At 41.2% G+C, this 16583-nt stretch overlaps 1 protein-coding gene across 1 annotated transcript in view; it reads right to left on the reverse strand.

Annotated features, from left to right (window-relative positions):
- The window catches only part of STRBP (spermatid perinuclear RNA binding protein), a 34431-nt gene extending 18153 nt beyond the window's left edge, over positions 1 to 16278 (reverse strand). Inside the window, exons 1-4 of the mRNA XM_009485726.2 lie at positions 16247 to 16278; positions 12675 to 12892; positions 7983 to 8148; positions 5155 to 5299 (exon numbers count right to left, since the gene is read on the reverse strand). Of these exons, the coding sequence (XP_009484001.1) occupies positions 5155 to 5299; positions 7983 to 8148; positions 12675 to 12892; positions 16247 to 16249 (532 nt within the window). The 5' untranslated portion in view covers positions 16250 to 16278. The remainder of the gene's footprint in view (positions 1 to 5154; positions 5300 to 7982; positions 8149 to 12674; positions 12893 to 16246) is intronic.
- Between the last annotated feature and the right edge of the window lie 305 nt (positions 16279 to 16583).

Below are 16583 nucleotides of genomic sequence, written 5' to 3' on the forward strand. Positions count from 1 at the left end.
CAAGCTTCTTTTGACAAGAGGAAGATATTCTTGGGAAGGTATTTGAGAAAAAAAAAAAAGTAATAGGTAGAAAGTGAAGTTATGTCCATGCAATTGTTGAGAATTCCAAAGTAAAACATTGAATATATCTGAAATATTATTGCATGAACAGTACTAGCCAATATAATTCAATGAAATAAATATCTAAGAAATGCTAGTAAGAAATTTTACAGTTTGATTAGTCTTTCATATAACCAGAGCATATGAAAGCAGCGAGTAAGTTTGGTAACTTCCAGATTATTAATGTAATAGGGAGGCAGTCCCCTCTTGTAAAACTCTTCTCTTCCCAACAGCAACTGAAATCCACAGAGGAAGTTCAAAGAAAGATTTGAGAGACAAGACACCAATACCTTCTGTGCAGGTTTACACTCTTTTGGTGTGGTTTTTTTTCCCCCCTTTCTCTTTTTTTATCCAGCATGCAACAAACTGCTTTTAGCAGTCACATCCGATTCTGTGTTGAGGGACATTACACATCAGTCCTTTCTTCCCTGATTTTCTTTTTTCTCTTTTTTTTTTTTTTTTTTTTTTTTTAAATCCTAAGGAGTTATTAACATCCAGATTCTCTGGAAACTCTGCACAAGTGACAGATTTTGCATATCTGTGAAATCACATTAAAAAAATTTTAGTTTTTAGCTGACAGGAGAACATCATACTGGAAGAACTAAATGAATCCATGGCTCAACTAAAACCTTGACTATGTTATTTTCCTACGGATACACAATTACTCTTTATTTCGAAATAATTAATTTGGAAATACAGTATTTTTGTTATTCATAAAGGTCAGTTCTCCAGGTCTTGAGACACCTATGCGGGTCTGAATGAAATACAATATCCATTCCAAACTGAAGACTATGCTAGATAAGCAAAATCCAGGAAGACATTTAAAATAGGAGGACAAGTTAAGAGAAAAAAGAACCAGCAGTTTGTAGTACAGTCTATTAGTAATGTCTCCAAGTACATTTTCATAGGTTACTTTGGATAGTATCGGTTGCACGTACAATTGCATCTTTCACATTAAAGTTGCTTCCCCTCCTGTGCCATTCAGTGGGAAGGCTCCTCTGGTAAAAGCACATTATGTTATGATGGATAAAAGAGTCCAAAGCCAAAAAAAAAAGAACCAAACCCAGTGTAAAACTGAACAGAACCAGGCGTCTTGTCTGACAGTTCATCGTTGCAGTTCGCACCTGCTGGCTCTGCCGTCAGCAGAAGACTTAAGTGCTATAAGCTTATTTTCTAACCCCAATGAACTTCGCAGCAGATATTTGCATTGTTTCTCACTGCACTCATCAACAGCATTACAATATTGGCATTAAGCACTCCACTTGCCTGTTTTCCAAATGCTGCAAAGTCTCAAAGCACTGGATTTCTGTGCTCACTTTGGAATACAAGATTGGCTTCTAAATTTCCTTTGCAGTTCCATTATTTTCAGGCATAATGCTTTGCGGCACACAATTACTAAATATGCGTCTATGTAGTTCCATAACAAAGCTTTATTGTGGACAACATAAACATCTGCTTAAAGCTCACGTATTGTATAAAACAGCTACTGTCAATGAATGATCAGAATCTTATTTTAAAACGTTAGAAATGGCAAAGGTGACTGATTGCAAAATCATCAATTTGTTGCAATGAACCACATCTTTCAATGCCTAGGGACTTTTACTTAGTACGGTACAAGGCTTTGCTACAGTGTGTTGCAGCCATTGACAAAGTAAATTAATCTTTCCTTTAATCTGCAAAACATAAACAGAACAGGTGTCATCTGTCACTTGGGTGAATGAAAAACCTCGTCAGATTTACTTTGTTTCTACAAGTTAAAATCATACTTTTTCCTACAGGATTAAAGCTATTTCCAAAGGTCTAAATTAGAAATCTCTTGGAGAACTTTGCCAATTGCAAATTCAGTGCTAGTGTCCCGAGCGCCTTTCACAGATGTTGCAGTCAGCCAACTTTTGGGTGCAAGATTCTATTAAACAGAAAGATGAAGAGAACAGGCAATGAAGAGGGCGAGCGGCTTGCAGCAGGCTCCCTTTCGACACCCTCAGGAGAATGGCATGTTTCTTCATGCTCTGCCAGTCAGGAAAGTGAGACCCAATCGAAATTTTCAAATGTAATTGCAAAGCTTTCCTTTTCTTCCTTGTGGTTTTAACAAGGGCAATGATACAAGGAGTTTAATAAACAGTTAATAATAAAGCCCTGACATTAGCTCACGCTATGCAACACAGAACCAATCCTTCGGTAATTCTCTCCCCACTCGCCGTACGTATTCTCTTCACAGGGTAGCTGCCAGCTTCGCTCATTTGCGGCCAGCCATACGAGGGGCCTTGTCTTCTCCATAGAGGCAAGGGAAATCTGTGCCTCGCTGCCCCTTCAAAGGCACCTGGTACCTTTGGAGCATCCGCTGGCTGCACCTGCCTGGCAAAGGCAGCGGCAGCCACTCCAGGAGCAAGGTTGATTCCAGCCCCGCTTCGGTAAATGACCTCGTTTGGTATCACATACGGTTGTTGTTACTGTAGGCTCGGTAACAACAACGGATTTGCAAGCTACAAGGTGCCGGTCTGGAAAGCCCAATTTATATTTGTTGCTATGACTAAAAATTCAGTTTCTTAAGAAGTTTAAATTTTAAACTGATGCAAAATGCAGGATTTTTAGATGCTTGGCTTCTCAACTCGACATGAGAAAGCAGAGCTTTATGGGTAGCCATTTGTGAGAAACACCAAAATGCACACACACACACCGGTCTGCTATTTCTTTTTGCTAACGAGCAGCAAAAACAAATAGGACAAACACCACATCTTAAACACGAGCACTCTTCCAAAGAGGCGGGGACTGAAGAGAAATCCAGGACTGTTTTTCGATACATTCTGACATCAGGGCATGAAGGCACACACAGCATTCCTACGGAAGACAGGGGCGCGCCGATGCGGAGGTGGGGCCCTGCCCCGGGCGCGGTGGTTAGAGGGCAGGTTAGTGCCGATCACGCCGCAGGCTGAAACCTTGGTCAGTTTCGCGCAGGCGCCGCGGCTCCAGGGCACGCGGCGGCAGCGCCCGCAACCCCCCGGCCTATCTTACATGTAAGATGAAAGGCAAGGCGACAAGCATTTTGAGCTCCTTCCTTCGAAAGGGTGGATGGAATAAACTCAAAACAGTTTTTGAAAACTGCGTAGAAAGTGTATGTACAGTTGGTTGGCATTATTCAGGAGTATTGAAAAAATATGGCCGCCCTTTCTTTGGGGATCAAGGCATTTTCACCGGACAGTTTCTCCGAGTATTTTCCCTTGATGTTGGCTATGAAGCTTTTTTGCTCTGAATCGAAGTGAAAGGGACCTAAATATTGTTGGAAATATCATGGAAAAAAGTATCCCTCCCTCCTTTCTATTTACTTAGCGACATCTGCGTAATGTTTCACATACCTTTGGAAAGGAATATGATAAATGTCTCTGTTCACTTGTGATGAATCAATGTCAAAGAACCCAGGCTTTAAAACAAGATCCATTACCCTATTAACTGTCCTCATCAGGTGTTCAGCAATGATAGCATAACACCACTCCGAGGGAGGTAGTAAAACCATTTTAAATTAGGAAAAAAAAAGTACAGAATTTTGAAAATATTTTAAGATACTGAAAGCAACATAGGACACCTACATTTTAAATATTGGAAAGCATAAAAATTCAAATCCTCATTCAGCCTGAGATGAACTCAGGAGTCGCTGGAGTTTACTGCCACAATGGCATCGCTTGTTGCAATAAAATACTTGGATGGAAGCCTTTGTGCAAAACCGTATCCCCTGTCAGAGTCTCACAAATCCTTTACCATTAACATTTGTTCTGCACTTTGTGCTCTTTCTCACAAATGTGTATCAGCTGCGACAACGACAGGGCTGATCTCAGCATCTTACAGGGAGCTGAAGAACAACTGAAGTAATACACAATTTATTTTTCGTGGTCTTGCAAAAGAGCATGGTTACTCATTTGAGAATAAACAGACATCGCAATTAGGAAATCTTTGCCATTCATCTGTTTTGTAAGATTTTTCTGCATCCAACTGCTGCCAAAGCGTTAACATTTCATTTGACAAGGGATCCTTCCTGCCATTGCCTCAACCAAAAATGAAGAGAAACTGACCAACATTTCTCGTTGTGTCGGGATTTGGGGTGGGAGAAGGGAGGAAGCAAAGGACTTGTGGCAAGTCTAGAAATGGGAAAAGAGCGACAGGGAGTTCCCTAGCCCACACGGGCCCAGCTGCCTCAGTTGTCATGACAGAGAGTGGCCAGTTGGTCAAAGGTCTGACATCATCCAGTGGCAAAGTTTCTAGGGATAGGTTTGGGAAGCGGAAGCAGAAATTACTGACAAGATTTTTAAAGTAAAACAAAGTATGGCTACATTTGCTCTTCTCTTATTTCTCTTGGTTTGTTTCCAACCTCATTGCTACCACCAGTCAACATTCCATTAACAAGGGGCATATAACTACATCGGACGTCACGCAGTTAGGGAGAAGGAACAGAAAGAAACTACGTTACAGTTTTCTATATCTATTTTGCTCTAAGAACATGAGGTACAATGTTCAATTCGGAAGCAAAAGTGCTGTATTACAGCACTGGAACTTCAACCATATCTCAGTTAGGAAATTCTTAAAGCTAGAAATATACACACAGGTATCATCAATTAATACGAACTGAGGGCCAGGATGACATACTTGCGAGCTTTGCAGGAGAGGTTTTTTTTTAAACATAAAAAGAGAAACAATTTTATGAGTGTTCAAGATACTACAAACCAATCCCACTTGACTGACTTAATTTGAAAACAAGACTGTGCAGCGCTGGGGTGCTCAAGAATTAACTAGCAAGTCTGAAAGAAAGGAGAACTAAGATCTAATTGTATGTCAAAGTTAACACTGTAGCAATATTGCTTGCAACTGAAAACTATGCGTATTTACGTGAAAATTAAGTGACTGTTGTCTTTTTAAGGCACAAATAATGTAACCTATTGTGGCAACAGCCAGTCTAGTTAGTACATGATGCACAATTAAAAACCTGCTTCCCAATTAACCCTGTGCTGCACAGTCTGGGCATTTAGAGAGAACAGTCTTAAAAACAAGTGAAAACGCTCTGTGTACCTCCTTCCTTCTTCTCTGCTTCATCTCGAATGAGAGGGGATGTAAGTATCACCTTCAAAGTTAGCTTGGGCTCCTTTGTGTTACGAATAATAATAGCTGCCTCATTTACATGCTCCTCCACGAGATACTTCTCTTCTGTAAGTTTCTGAAAGTCACCAAGAAAGATTTCAAGAATCTCCTCGTCAACTTAAAAACTGCAGCATCTCTGTGTGTGCATATGCCTCTTAACTAGCGAGAAGCCTACAAGACATTACAGTAACAAATAAGGCCTTGCCTCCCTCATTAAAACAAACAGAAAAACCCCAGTGACATGCTCAAGAAAAAAGGTCTGCAGCAAATTTAATGAGAATACTAAGTAGGCCCACTGTATTACCACTTCTTTTGTTTTAAATTAAGACAGAAGCTGACTTTCATAGCTGCTAGTGTGCAAAATACCACCAGCAACTTCTGTTCTTAATAAGTACACACTTCGCTGGTAATGCTGCCTCTAAATGTAAGAGCTCTCCGCTGCAGTATGACCAACGCAGCCATAACCGTCAGTGCAAATGGGCGACAGATTCCAGCGCAGGAGCTGCACCAGCTCGCCCGGTCCACGTACCTGCCATGAAATGTGACCAAACGCACCTTGGCCATCTCTTACCAACCCCAGATGCCCTCGCAACAGAGATTTCAGCACCTCTCCAAATAGTCCATTCTGAATCTTAGCCACACGTATAATTTAGATGACCTGTTTTGCAACAAAATTGCCCCTTGCTACAGTTCCAATTACTTCTCATCCCACCTTTGGTAGCCATGTGAGATAATCAATCACCGTCCCTTTATAAATAACCATGAATGTCTTAAAACTTACACCTGCATTCAGTCTCAACTTTTTCCAAACCAAATAATTTTAATTACGTTGTTTTCTAGGTGTTCATTCTCACTTGTATGATTTCCTCCAACTTGTCCATCCACCTCTCTCACTCCCCTTCCACACAGCACTTCCAACTGGACACAAGACCCTGCTGTCACCTACTTCATTCGTTAATCCCAGCCCCAGGATTGATCCCTGACAATGCCTGGAAAACCCGACCTTCCTCTCTTGACAGCACACCAATAAATCAAGGTTTTTTTAAATTGTTTTCACCAAACTTTTTATTTCCTGCTTAGATTTCTTTTGTAGGTAACACTACAAACTGCCTTATCATTTGTTCCATTAGTGCACTGTGTCGGAGTTACCTCAAGTGATCTGTATCTGCAGGTCTTTCAGCAGTCCTTTGGGACCTCTCTCGGCCTCCAGAAGTGCAAACCTAACCACAGATGGTTCCAAGTCCTGAAACCATTCCTTGTGTTTGTGAGTTCATTTCAGCGAGACCACTCAGTTAGAACGATCTAACGTATATTCTAACTTCTTCCCTTGTTGCGCTCTGCACTCCTCCAGCTCCTTTATTGTTGGGATGAAAACATTTAAGCATCCCCTCCCTAATAGCCTTCAAAGCAGCAAAGCAGAAGCTGTTAACATCTCTGTACCTCATTTGCTCTTTTTGTCCACTAACGGGCCTACACCTCTCTCCTGTGTCTGATGCGTCTGCAGAACCTCTCATTGCCTTTTATGCCCGTGATAGTTGTGGCTTGTTTCATGAGTCGGGTTCCTCTACCTCCTGTTTTCCATAATCCTTTCCCTCACAATGCTTCCCCATAGGATCTTACCTACTTGTCCCTTGAATTTACTGCAGTCTTCACATCTTTGAATTACGTCTGTTCTGCCGTTCTCACTGTTTTTGAAGCATATGCTAACTTTTCTTATCACTTTCAACCCTTCTCATCTCACGCCTCACTACAAACAAGTAAAATTTACTGTTTACTACTCAACACATCCCTATCATTTTCAAACAAGTAAAATTTGCTCTTTACTACTCAACAGTTCCTCAATAGTTCCTCAGCATTTTCAGCTATGGATAGGGCCACATCTGCAGGCACATTATCTCATTAAAGGAAGCCCTTTATGTGAACAAATGAGCAGTGAGAACAAACAGCTGTCAAGAATGGTAGAACACACACTGTCTATGTGGAAATAAACACACGTCAGCAAAGCAGATCAGGAGAAAAGCAGATCAAGTTTGGATGCAGCCTGGAGAGAGGCACTTGCAGTGGAATACTTTAGGGCACAGTTTCTTGGCAACAGTGTATGTCAGTCCGGAAGCCGGACTGATTATTCAGACTCTGTCAAAAAGGCGTTATCCCTAGTTGCTTTAAAGAGACCCATATTAGCCGTAAGTGTTGCCTACTGGCTGCTGACATCAGAATTAAATAGGCATAAATAAAAAGAATTACGAGCTCATGATTAACACGAGCTAAAATGAGTGACCACCTAAAACAACTTGTTCTCACTTCAGAAGTACAGAGGCATTTATCTTGGAACAGCCCGAGCGAAGCAAAGCAGCTGCAATGGAGAACTTAAGGTTCGGACAGGGGACAACAATACAGACCGATTCGCGTGCTCGAGCAGGGAAGGTTTCTGGGACTGCAATTTAGCTCACGTTAGTGGTTGGACCAGAGAGCAAAAATCAGCTGGGTTAGTTACCAAACAGAAAGGTTAGCTGCTGTCATAGGAAAACTGACATCACAAATAGGGATTAGGCTACAACAGGAATAAGATGTTACATTTTGTGAAGAGCTGCTTCATGTCACCACATTAAACATGTCACACGCCCTAGATGTCGTCCTACATTCAAAGTATATTCCTTTATATCACTTGTCTTTTTTCCTGGAACAAATTCCAGCCTTTACCCAAGTATGCCGTGCAGTGCTATCAGCCACTGTTAGAGGACTACCCTAAATTAACTCACCTGAATTTGAGCTGGGAGATTGTCTTTAACTATACATAACAAGGTCTTTGTGGGTTTTTCTTTGCACATGAGAACCAGCTCCAGATCCATATCATCTTTTATCAGCAAGCCCTTTGCAACCAAGCCAATTCTCATAACACCACACAACGTCCGACCACCTTGATCCCTGGAAACGAAACAATTGGGAGTAATTAAAACGGTATTTTCACACATTCAAAATACTTGAATTATCCTATCACAGTGAGGAGATAAATGGATGGGACCAATGACTCTGCTGAAGTGGCGTATCACTGATCAGAAAATGAAAAGCGTAAACTCCTTTTATACAAGTAGCTCCTATGGAAAAATTAATTAATCAAAGCACTGATTTGCAATTCACACAACGCAGACACTGCCTAGCTCAAGTCACAAAGCTTCACAAAGCTCAAAAAAGCTCAAATTTGCTATCTGCAGATCTACAAGAAGAGTAGAATAATTAATCGAGAGGAGCGCTCTGACAGAAATCTTGTTTTCAGAAGTGATCCGAGTTGTCTTTTAGTGACACTCCGACTTTAAACACGGCCACACACCTTTTCAACGTTTCTTTTAGTTGATCCATACATTCAAACCTTTATGTTTCAAATTATACAACCAACTTCTAAAGTTTTAGCCCATACCACAAACTGACATTTCAGGAAAGCTTCTCATTTCAGAAAGTCTTCCAGGCACAATTCCTTCAACAAGTCTTAGCACTGAAACCTACAGGAACAGAGGTCCGACTACTAGTTTTTACTCTCCTGCTGAAGTTCAGGGGAACATTTAAGAGCCACAGTAGACATAACTTTCAAAGCAACATAAGAACACTTTAGTTTTGAGGACTGAGAGAAAGACTGCCACAAGAAACAGTCTAGTAGTCTACGATTGCTTGAAAACATCAAGAAAAATGCAAGAAATGCATCTTTGACAGTCCAACACCAGCTATTGCCACACGATACATCTCACTACTGGACATCACCATTATAAAACCCACAGAAAGCACGTAATCAGTAAAGGTGGTAAACCACCTCAGCCAGAACGGCAGCATCCCTGCTCACAGCATTCTTACCATCCAGAGGGATGGGCTGGATATAAAACAACAAAAAACCCCAAACCCAAACAAGCAAAAAAACAACCCCAAAAACCAATCACACTGCAATCGAAGGTCATCACACAGATCCTAAGCTTCATTCAGAGGCATCTTCATCTGGTAATTGCACTGTCTTTACCTATGTATTTTAAATGGAAAGGCAGGAACAGGTGCTTAAACAATAGACAGAAGAAAAGAAAGAATGACACAGAAAACAAAGTGGCAATCTCAAACTAGTTACTGTCCTGGGAATAGCCAAAAGCAAACTTAACAAAAACTGTTACAAAAGTAAACATCTCAACTCCCACCCTGGAACTATGCTACTTTAACAGTATCTGGATGCAAACACGTGAGAAAACACAGAACTCCTTTAGATATGATTTGTAACTAGCATAAAGATATTTTAAAAGTTATATATTTTTCTACAATGTAAGCCCCTTTTAGCTTGTAAAGTGATTAGTAAAATAATTTGTCCCAAACAAATGTTTAAGTACACAAACTATTTTACATGTGTAAATAATACACTGATGTTTACAAACACTGCACTCTAAATTTATAACAGAGCACAAGCATGAAAAACCCTGCACACACACGTGTGAAAGCAAGGCTATCCAACTGCATTTACAATTATCCACATGCATTTACTGCAGGCTTGGATTTTGGGGAAAAAAAAAAAAATATTTTTTTTTTTTAAAGAATCCATTCTGTGCCTATTTTACCCACATCAGAAGACACCTAAAAACGTCATCAGTAATGCTAGGACGTCACCAAGAAAACATACAGCACACTGCATATCAAGAACGACTGTTCTTCAGCGAAACACCAAGCTTAAATACCTTCCTTGAGAAGATGACAAAACTTAATTGTCCATCTGTGGAGAAGCAGCCTATCAATCCACTACAATTATTCTCTGGTGTCAATACAATCATGCTGTCTTAAACCAATTTATATGATAATTTATGTAAAAATATTCATGGTTTCAAGTGTTTTGCTATTTCTATTTGAATACGTTTCACACCAAAAAAAGTGACATATCACAGCTCAGCCTTACACAAAAATGCCAGTGATCAGACTTGAGTGTTACATATTTATTAGGGAACACAGAAAGCCACAGGCATCAAAATGAGGGACCACTTGTGTATTTACTTTTCCAAGGCTATCACACAACGGTCTTCATGCTGCTGAACATTTCCTATGTGGATCAGCGTATTCCGAGTAGGTGCTGCTGCATTTAAACTTCACGCAGAGCGAGTGGTTTCTTTCAATAGCTCCCAAGCCCACAACCTTATCTCAGAGATAATAAAATGCAAGCTTAAATATTAAGAAAGAAACCAGCAGAAAAAACACTACTAATACTCGAGGAATTTTCTGTAGAATCTGCAACATTGTTGGGAAACCAAATCAAGTCATGAATGCTTTCTGCTCCTCCCAGCCATACGAACTTCCTCGGTTAATACAGCACATTGCTGGTTTCTACATTGAAGTACATCCAGACAGTGAGGTATGGCAGGGCTTCATACCTTGTTTTCTGAATGCTACTCTAAAAATTTATGAGAGACTTGGAAGTAACTAACCACCATGTTGTTATGATAAAATAGGAAGCAGTATTTCACTTTTGAATTTTCAGACATATGTCATCATGCATTTAGCAACAACTGATAAATACAATGGTAATCACTGTCTCGTTCATAGTAAGCCAGTAAACTGTATTTTCAGTTTAAAAACTGATACAGTCTTCCCGATTCAGTTAGATCTTTCTCCATTACCTGCACTGAACTGTATCTTATTCCAGAAGTATACCATACACAGCCTCTGTATTTCCATCTATTACTGCTAGAGTAGGCTATACTTTCACCATCCCAAAAAGTAAACAATTTAACATACATATTAGGACACCAAAAATTTAAAAAGGCCTCACAATAAACCTTTCATTGCCATAAAAGGTGTCAAAAAATATAACAAATATATATGAAAAAGACTACACTTTATCATTTTTAATATCAGAACTTCCTGGGCAAAACCCATGTAGCAGCAGACTTTCTTAATATTCCATGCATCATCGGAAAGGAAATGGGAAGAGTCCTTTGACTACCTCTCTAGTGCAGGTTATGCTACAGATGTAACCAGGTTAAGTCCCAAGAAATTCAGTGGAGAAGTATTATATCACAGGAAGAGCAGAGAAGTCAGGTTTTTCAAGTCATGACAAATTGGCTGTTGGTCTCCTGGTGCTTCACCTCCTCATCTGTAGCCTGGATAGATACTTACCTGAATTGGAGAGCACGTGAAACAGTTTATCCAAGAAAGCACTGAAAAGCCAGAAGTGCTCAAGTTAAAAAAGCTTATACTAAGAAACAAAATGGTTGGACTGGATGATCTTAAAGGTCTTTTCCAACCTCAACGATTCAATGATGAAAAAAACCAACAACAAAAAAGCCAGTTGTGCCTGCTTCTTCCTCTACTAGTAGAGTTATGCTAGAACAACAAAACCTGGCACCATGTCAGGGACTAGACTGGGACATACAGCAGACAGATGTTTCACTCAGAGAACTACAAAATTGTACTGGTTTTGGCTGGGATAGGGTTAATTTTCTCCATAGTAGCTCGTATGGGGCCGTGTTTCGGATCTGTGCTGGAAAGAGTGTTGATAACCCAGGGATGTTTCGTTCCTGCTGAGCAGCGCTGACACCAAGCCAAGGCCGTTTCTGCCTCTCGCCCTACCCCAGCAGCGAGCAGGCTGGGGGGCACCGGGAGCTGGGGGGGACACGGCCGGGACAGCTGACCCCCCCTGACCAAGGGATGTCCCACACCGTACGGCGTCAGGCCCAGCACACAGAGCTGGGGGAAGGAGGAGGCCGGGGGGGACGTTGGGAGCGATGGCGTTTGGCTGCCCAAGGCACCGTTACGCGGGATGGAGCCCTGCTTCCCTGGGGATGGCTGAGTGCTGCCTGCCCATGGGGAGCGGTGAAGGAATTCCTTGCTTTCCCTTGCTTCCGTGCACAGCTTTTGCTTTACCTATTAAACTGCCTTTATCTCAACCCACGAGTTCTCTCACTTTTACCCTTCTGATTCTCTCCCCCATCCCACTGTGATGGGAGTGAGTGAGCAGCTGTGTGGGGCTTAGCTGCCTAGTGCTGTTAAACCACAACCATAATAGAAGGTAATCTATCCTTAGAAAAGTTAGTTTGCTGGATAAACAACAGAAGTTTATAAAAATCTTTTTTTGTGTGTCTTAAACTGAAGGAGCCCCTAAGCTACATGGCTGCGGATTTGCATGCCTGTGTTACAGGGACATAAATCTAATTACAATTGCTGAAAAGTTTGTCTGCTAAATGCAACTTCACAACATCACAGTAAAATAAATAATGAAAGAGAGAGCAACTGCTGCCCACATTGGGCTTATTACTGTTCCCTGCACTATTCCCTGCACTCGCCCTACGTTCTCCCACCTCAGAAAGTCCAAATATAACCCCTTCCTCCTATGAACATTCATGTGCAACAGGATCAAGCAACACTAGGACTCTTATTTAGAGGGAAAGGAGCCCATTCAGAGCAGTACACTAACACATTATGAGGCTCAACTCACTCACTTGGCATTGCTTTCTGCAGCTTCCTCCTTTGCTTCCACATCACCCTCACATTTCGTAGACTTGTTCTTTTCATCCATCCAGTCAGAGACATGTTTAAGGGCACATTCTACTGTTGATACCATGTTCTGGACAGCTTCAAGTTCCTCTGGAGATGGATAAATGGTTGAATGTTTCACCATAACATGGCGGTCATCATTAGCAAAAGATCGGATAGATCTCTGTTATGAAGTGGGAAACAGGGGGGGAAAAAAGAACAAAGTTATTGGATTATCAATAGAAGGACATTGCCTGAATGGGAATCCTCCCCGACAGATGTAGGAAAGTGTTTTATGATGACCACTGCTTATAATCATGCAGGAGTGATTTCTTACCTTTATTCAAATTTTAAAAAGAAAAAAGAAAGAAACCAAATACCAGTGCAAAACCAGCATTAAGCTGGTAAAACATTGGGTGGGTTTTATGGCACCTAATATTTGATGCCTAAATTAAACTCTTCTAGAATCCTTTTATTGGCTACTTGGAAGAATAGGCATATGTGGAGCACAGCTCATGTTTCTATCCTCCAGGCACATCTGGAGCAGAGTTTATGTTTATGTCTACTTTAGGATAAGATAAACTGTGCTTTAGAGGTACACTTCCCCATGCACCCACACCTGACTATATGAAGCCTAGACTACTAAATCAGATTAGCTGCTACAGACATATAAAAATTAAGCAAGCTGAATTTCATCTTTTGCCCGGTATGTCCATCGTAAGTGGAAGCTGTGACACTGTGTGCGCTAGTCAGAAATCAGGAAAAGGGAAAGCTTTGGTCTAGGGCTAGACAAGTCTCCATACTCCCGTATACACTAGGGTGGATACAAAACAGGGTCAAGACCTGTAGTACGCATTGCTCTGTTTGCAATAGCTAGAAATGGAGTTTCTACATCTTGCCCTTTCATGACTTTCCCCCCTCATCTTCCTTCTCATTTTCATTGGTTTTCTCAGTTCTCCCCACCCTCCCCCCAGCCTTCTCTTTGAGAAGAGGGCATGGTCTGGCTGGCTAAGTATAAGGTTAGAGTGCTGAAGCAGGGGACTAAAAGAACCCAAGTTTCATTCCCAGCTTTGCAACAGACAATCTAGGATCTTGGGCAACTCGTTTCACTATTAAGTGTCTCTGACCTCCCTCATCCTTTGACTAGCTTGTTTATTTAGATTAAGCTTTCAAAGCCAGTGAGAAATCACTTAGGTGCTGACCTTGCCTGAAGAACCTACATCTCATGAAGATACAAGCTGAGAGCAACAGTACTGAAAGAAAGAGGGGCTTCCCTACCCTGGAATACTTGCAAGAATTAAGGAGTTCCTGAATTTCAGCAATCTCTGTTGACTTGCGTCAACCTTCAGCAGCTGGATAGCTCAGAGCAAAGAGACAAGCCAGGGTCCTTATCCCAAAAGGTAACCTCATTTCAAAGTAGGGAAATTTAGAACCTAAGTATTCCAGGATGAAAGCAGACTGAGTAAAGCATGTGGAAAGGAGGGCAGACAAGGAGAACATGGAGAAAATTCCTGCTTTGTAAAAGGCATTTATACTCTCTAAATACAACTTTGTACATTCTGGAAGAACTGAGCGCAGCCCTCTCTCCTCAATTTATGCTAGAGGCAATGGCAACACACCTTAGAACAAGACGATTAAATAGCCATTCCCTTATGGTTTTGTTACTGCTACAGATGAAGTCGCAGGCAATACTTATTGCCACGAGAGGCTTAGCAAACCGCACAGGGATTAACAAAGGCATGAATGAAGATGAGGATAGAGATAAGCTGGCAAGAAAAGACCGAAATAAGTTCTTAAAAATTGAAAGAATAGGAAAAGATTAGCGTGGTAATTAAAAGAGTTGGCAGTGAAACTCAAAGTCTTGAGTGATACTGTTGAGGGAGGTAAAATTAAGTGGTTGGGTAAGTTGTGCTAGGAAGCTATGGTTTGTCACACGCTACCCAGATGAGACTTGAGCTAAACAGTGACCCAGACCAGCTGCGATCACAGCACAGACCTCTGGCAAGAGCAGCTCTAAGTCTTGCTCTCTGCAGACACATCAATTGCTGCTGAAAGCCTCCCAGAACTTGGAATCATCAACCAAAAATCTCTGTTCCTCCTACACATTAAATACCTTAAGTAGGTTTCATTTTCACCCCTACTTCATGGGTTTGTAACAGTACGCACTCTTAGGGACAAGGCCCTTTGAAGGACCTAAAAGGCCTCTGGGTTGAATCCTTGTTAAGGAACTGGTCGTGATTTCCCAGCTCATTGCATTCACCAGGTCCCTTCCATCAAAGGCAGATGTGACATCATTCCTTTCCTAACTTTTGTGCTCCTACCCAGATGGACAATTCACATAGTCAAAGAAACCCATCAGTCGGGGTCTGGTATTATCCCCAGTACTTCCATAGGTTGCAAAATACTTCCAGGAGGTCCCTCTTGTGGCTTATCCGCAACATGGATACAGAAAGAAGCTGCAGTTCAGCAGTGAAAACTGACAAGCTGGATTTATTAATTCACCCCCACCAGCTCTTATCTCATGAAATATCAATTGGGAAAAAACAGTCAAACAGGAACAAATGAATCCTAAATAAGAAGACATTTGTTTTCTTTTCTAATGAAGAGGGACCGACAAGATCAATTCTTCGTTACAATTTAGGCCAAAAATAATAGAAAAATGGGACACTATTTAAAATACAATATATTGACGACTCTGCTTTGTCAAGTGTTCTTCCTCCCTTTGTGCTCTGTAACATGTAAAAGTCTCATCTTAGGCCTATCAGCAGCAATCAGCTACACAAATGCTAGAGAACTGTATTTAAAATTTATTGCATTTATTTTCATTTCCATTCTCTCAGTAATAACCTTAGAGGACTTAAAAATATACAAAAAATATACAAATACGCTTAAACTGCTCTCCACAGGTATTTTTCGGGAACTGGGTAGGTTTATTGCCTTGTTGTGAACACATCTTCAGACTCTTACCATCACAATACTTCACACTTGCACAGCTTTAGCAATTCGCATCTCAGGTGTTCCCAATTTGCAACCAATACCAGGGCAGATTAGAAATAACTCCTCACATAAACAATGTACACCAAGTATATTTGGCTATACATGTTTCATCTACACTATTAACAAAGTGTGCATAGAACCACATTCAATCACACACACACAAATATGAAAAATCAACACTTGCTTTTGTGAGGAAGAGGTGGAAGGGGAATATCAGCATTTGGTTATGCAATCTGCAAGTTCAAGGTCACCCATGCTGTTTGCTACAGCTTGCTAATGCCAGTTTTATTAGAATACCTTATGAGCATCCCCTTCATTCATATTTAATAATTCATGTAATGCAGGCTCACAAGACAACCCTCTGGTTTTAAGAGGCTGACAATACATCAAACCTCATTTGCTCTGCTCAAGGCATGCAGCACCATCTCGAATTCAGCGCAAGGTCAGAAAATCCCCTTACTCTGGTTTTATCAGGCCCCATGCAAGACTGTCAGCAGAGAATATTTTTAATGCAACCCTATGAAAGATGACAAATACCTACCATGGTTTGTTAGTGTTTCAGCTCTCTCCCTCCCTTTCTCCTTTTCCCTCCTCCTCGGTGTCTTTGCTAAGCACTGTTTTGCCTGACAGAACCTCTTCATAAGCCTCTCAGTCCCTTGACAGCTTAAGAGTTCATACAGCCAAGATGCTCTGGGAGTCACTTTCTGTAATTCACCTGCAAAAAGAGAGAAACAACTTGAAACCAGAAGAAATGGCACGTTAACTCCAGTAAGTGTTCAATGCAGCACATTAAGTCAAACCACCGATTAAAGCAAGCCGCGTTCAAGATGGGGAGGCAGTCACCGAACCATTTATTCCTGAACAACAAGCAGATGTCA

The sequence above is a fragment of the Pelecanus crispus genome, chromosome 9 (genome assembly GCF_030463565.1).
Source record: "Pelecanus crispus isolate bPelCri1 chromosome 9, bPelCri1.pri, whole genome shotgun sequence".
NCBI classification, from domain to species: domain Eukaryota; kingdom Metazoa; phylum Chordata; class Aves; order Pelecaniformes; family Pelecanidae; genus Pelecanus; species Pelecanus crispus.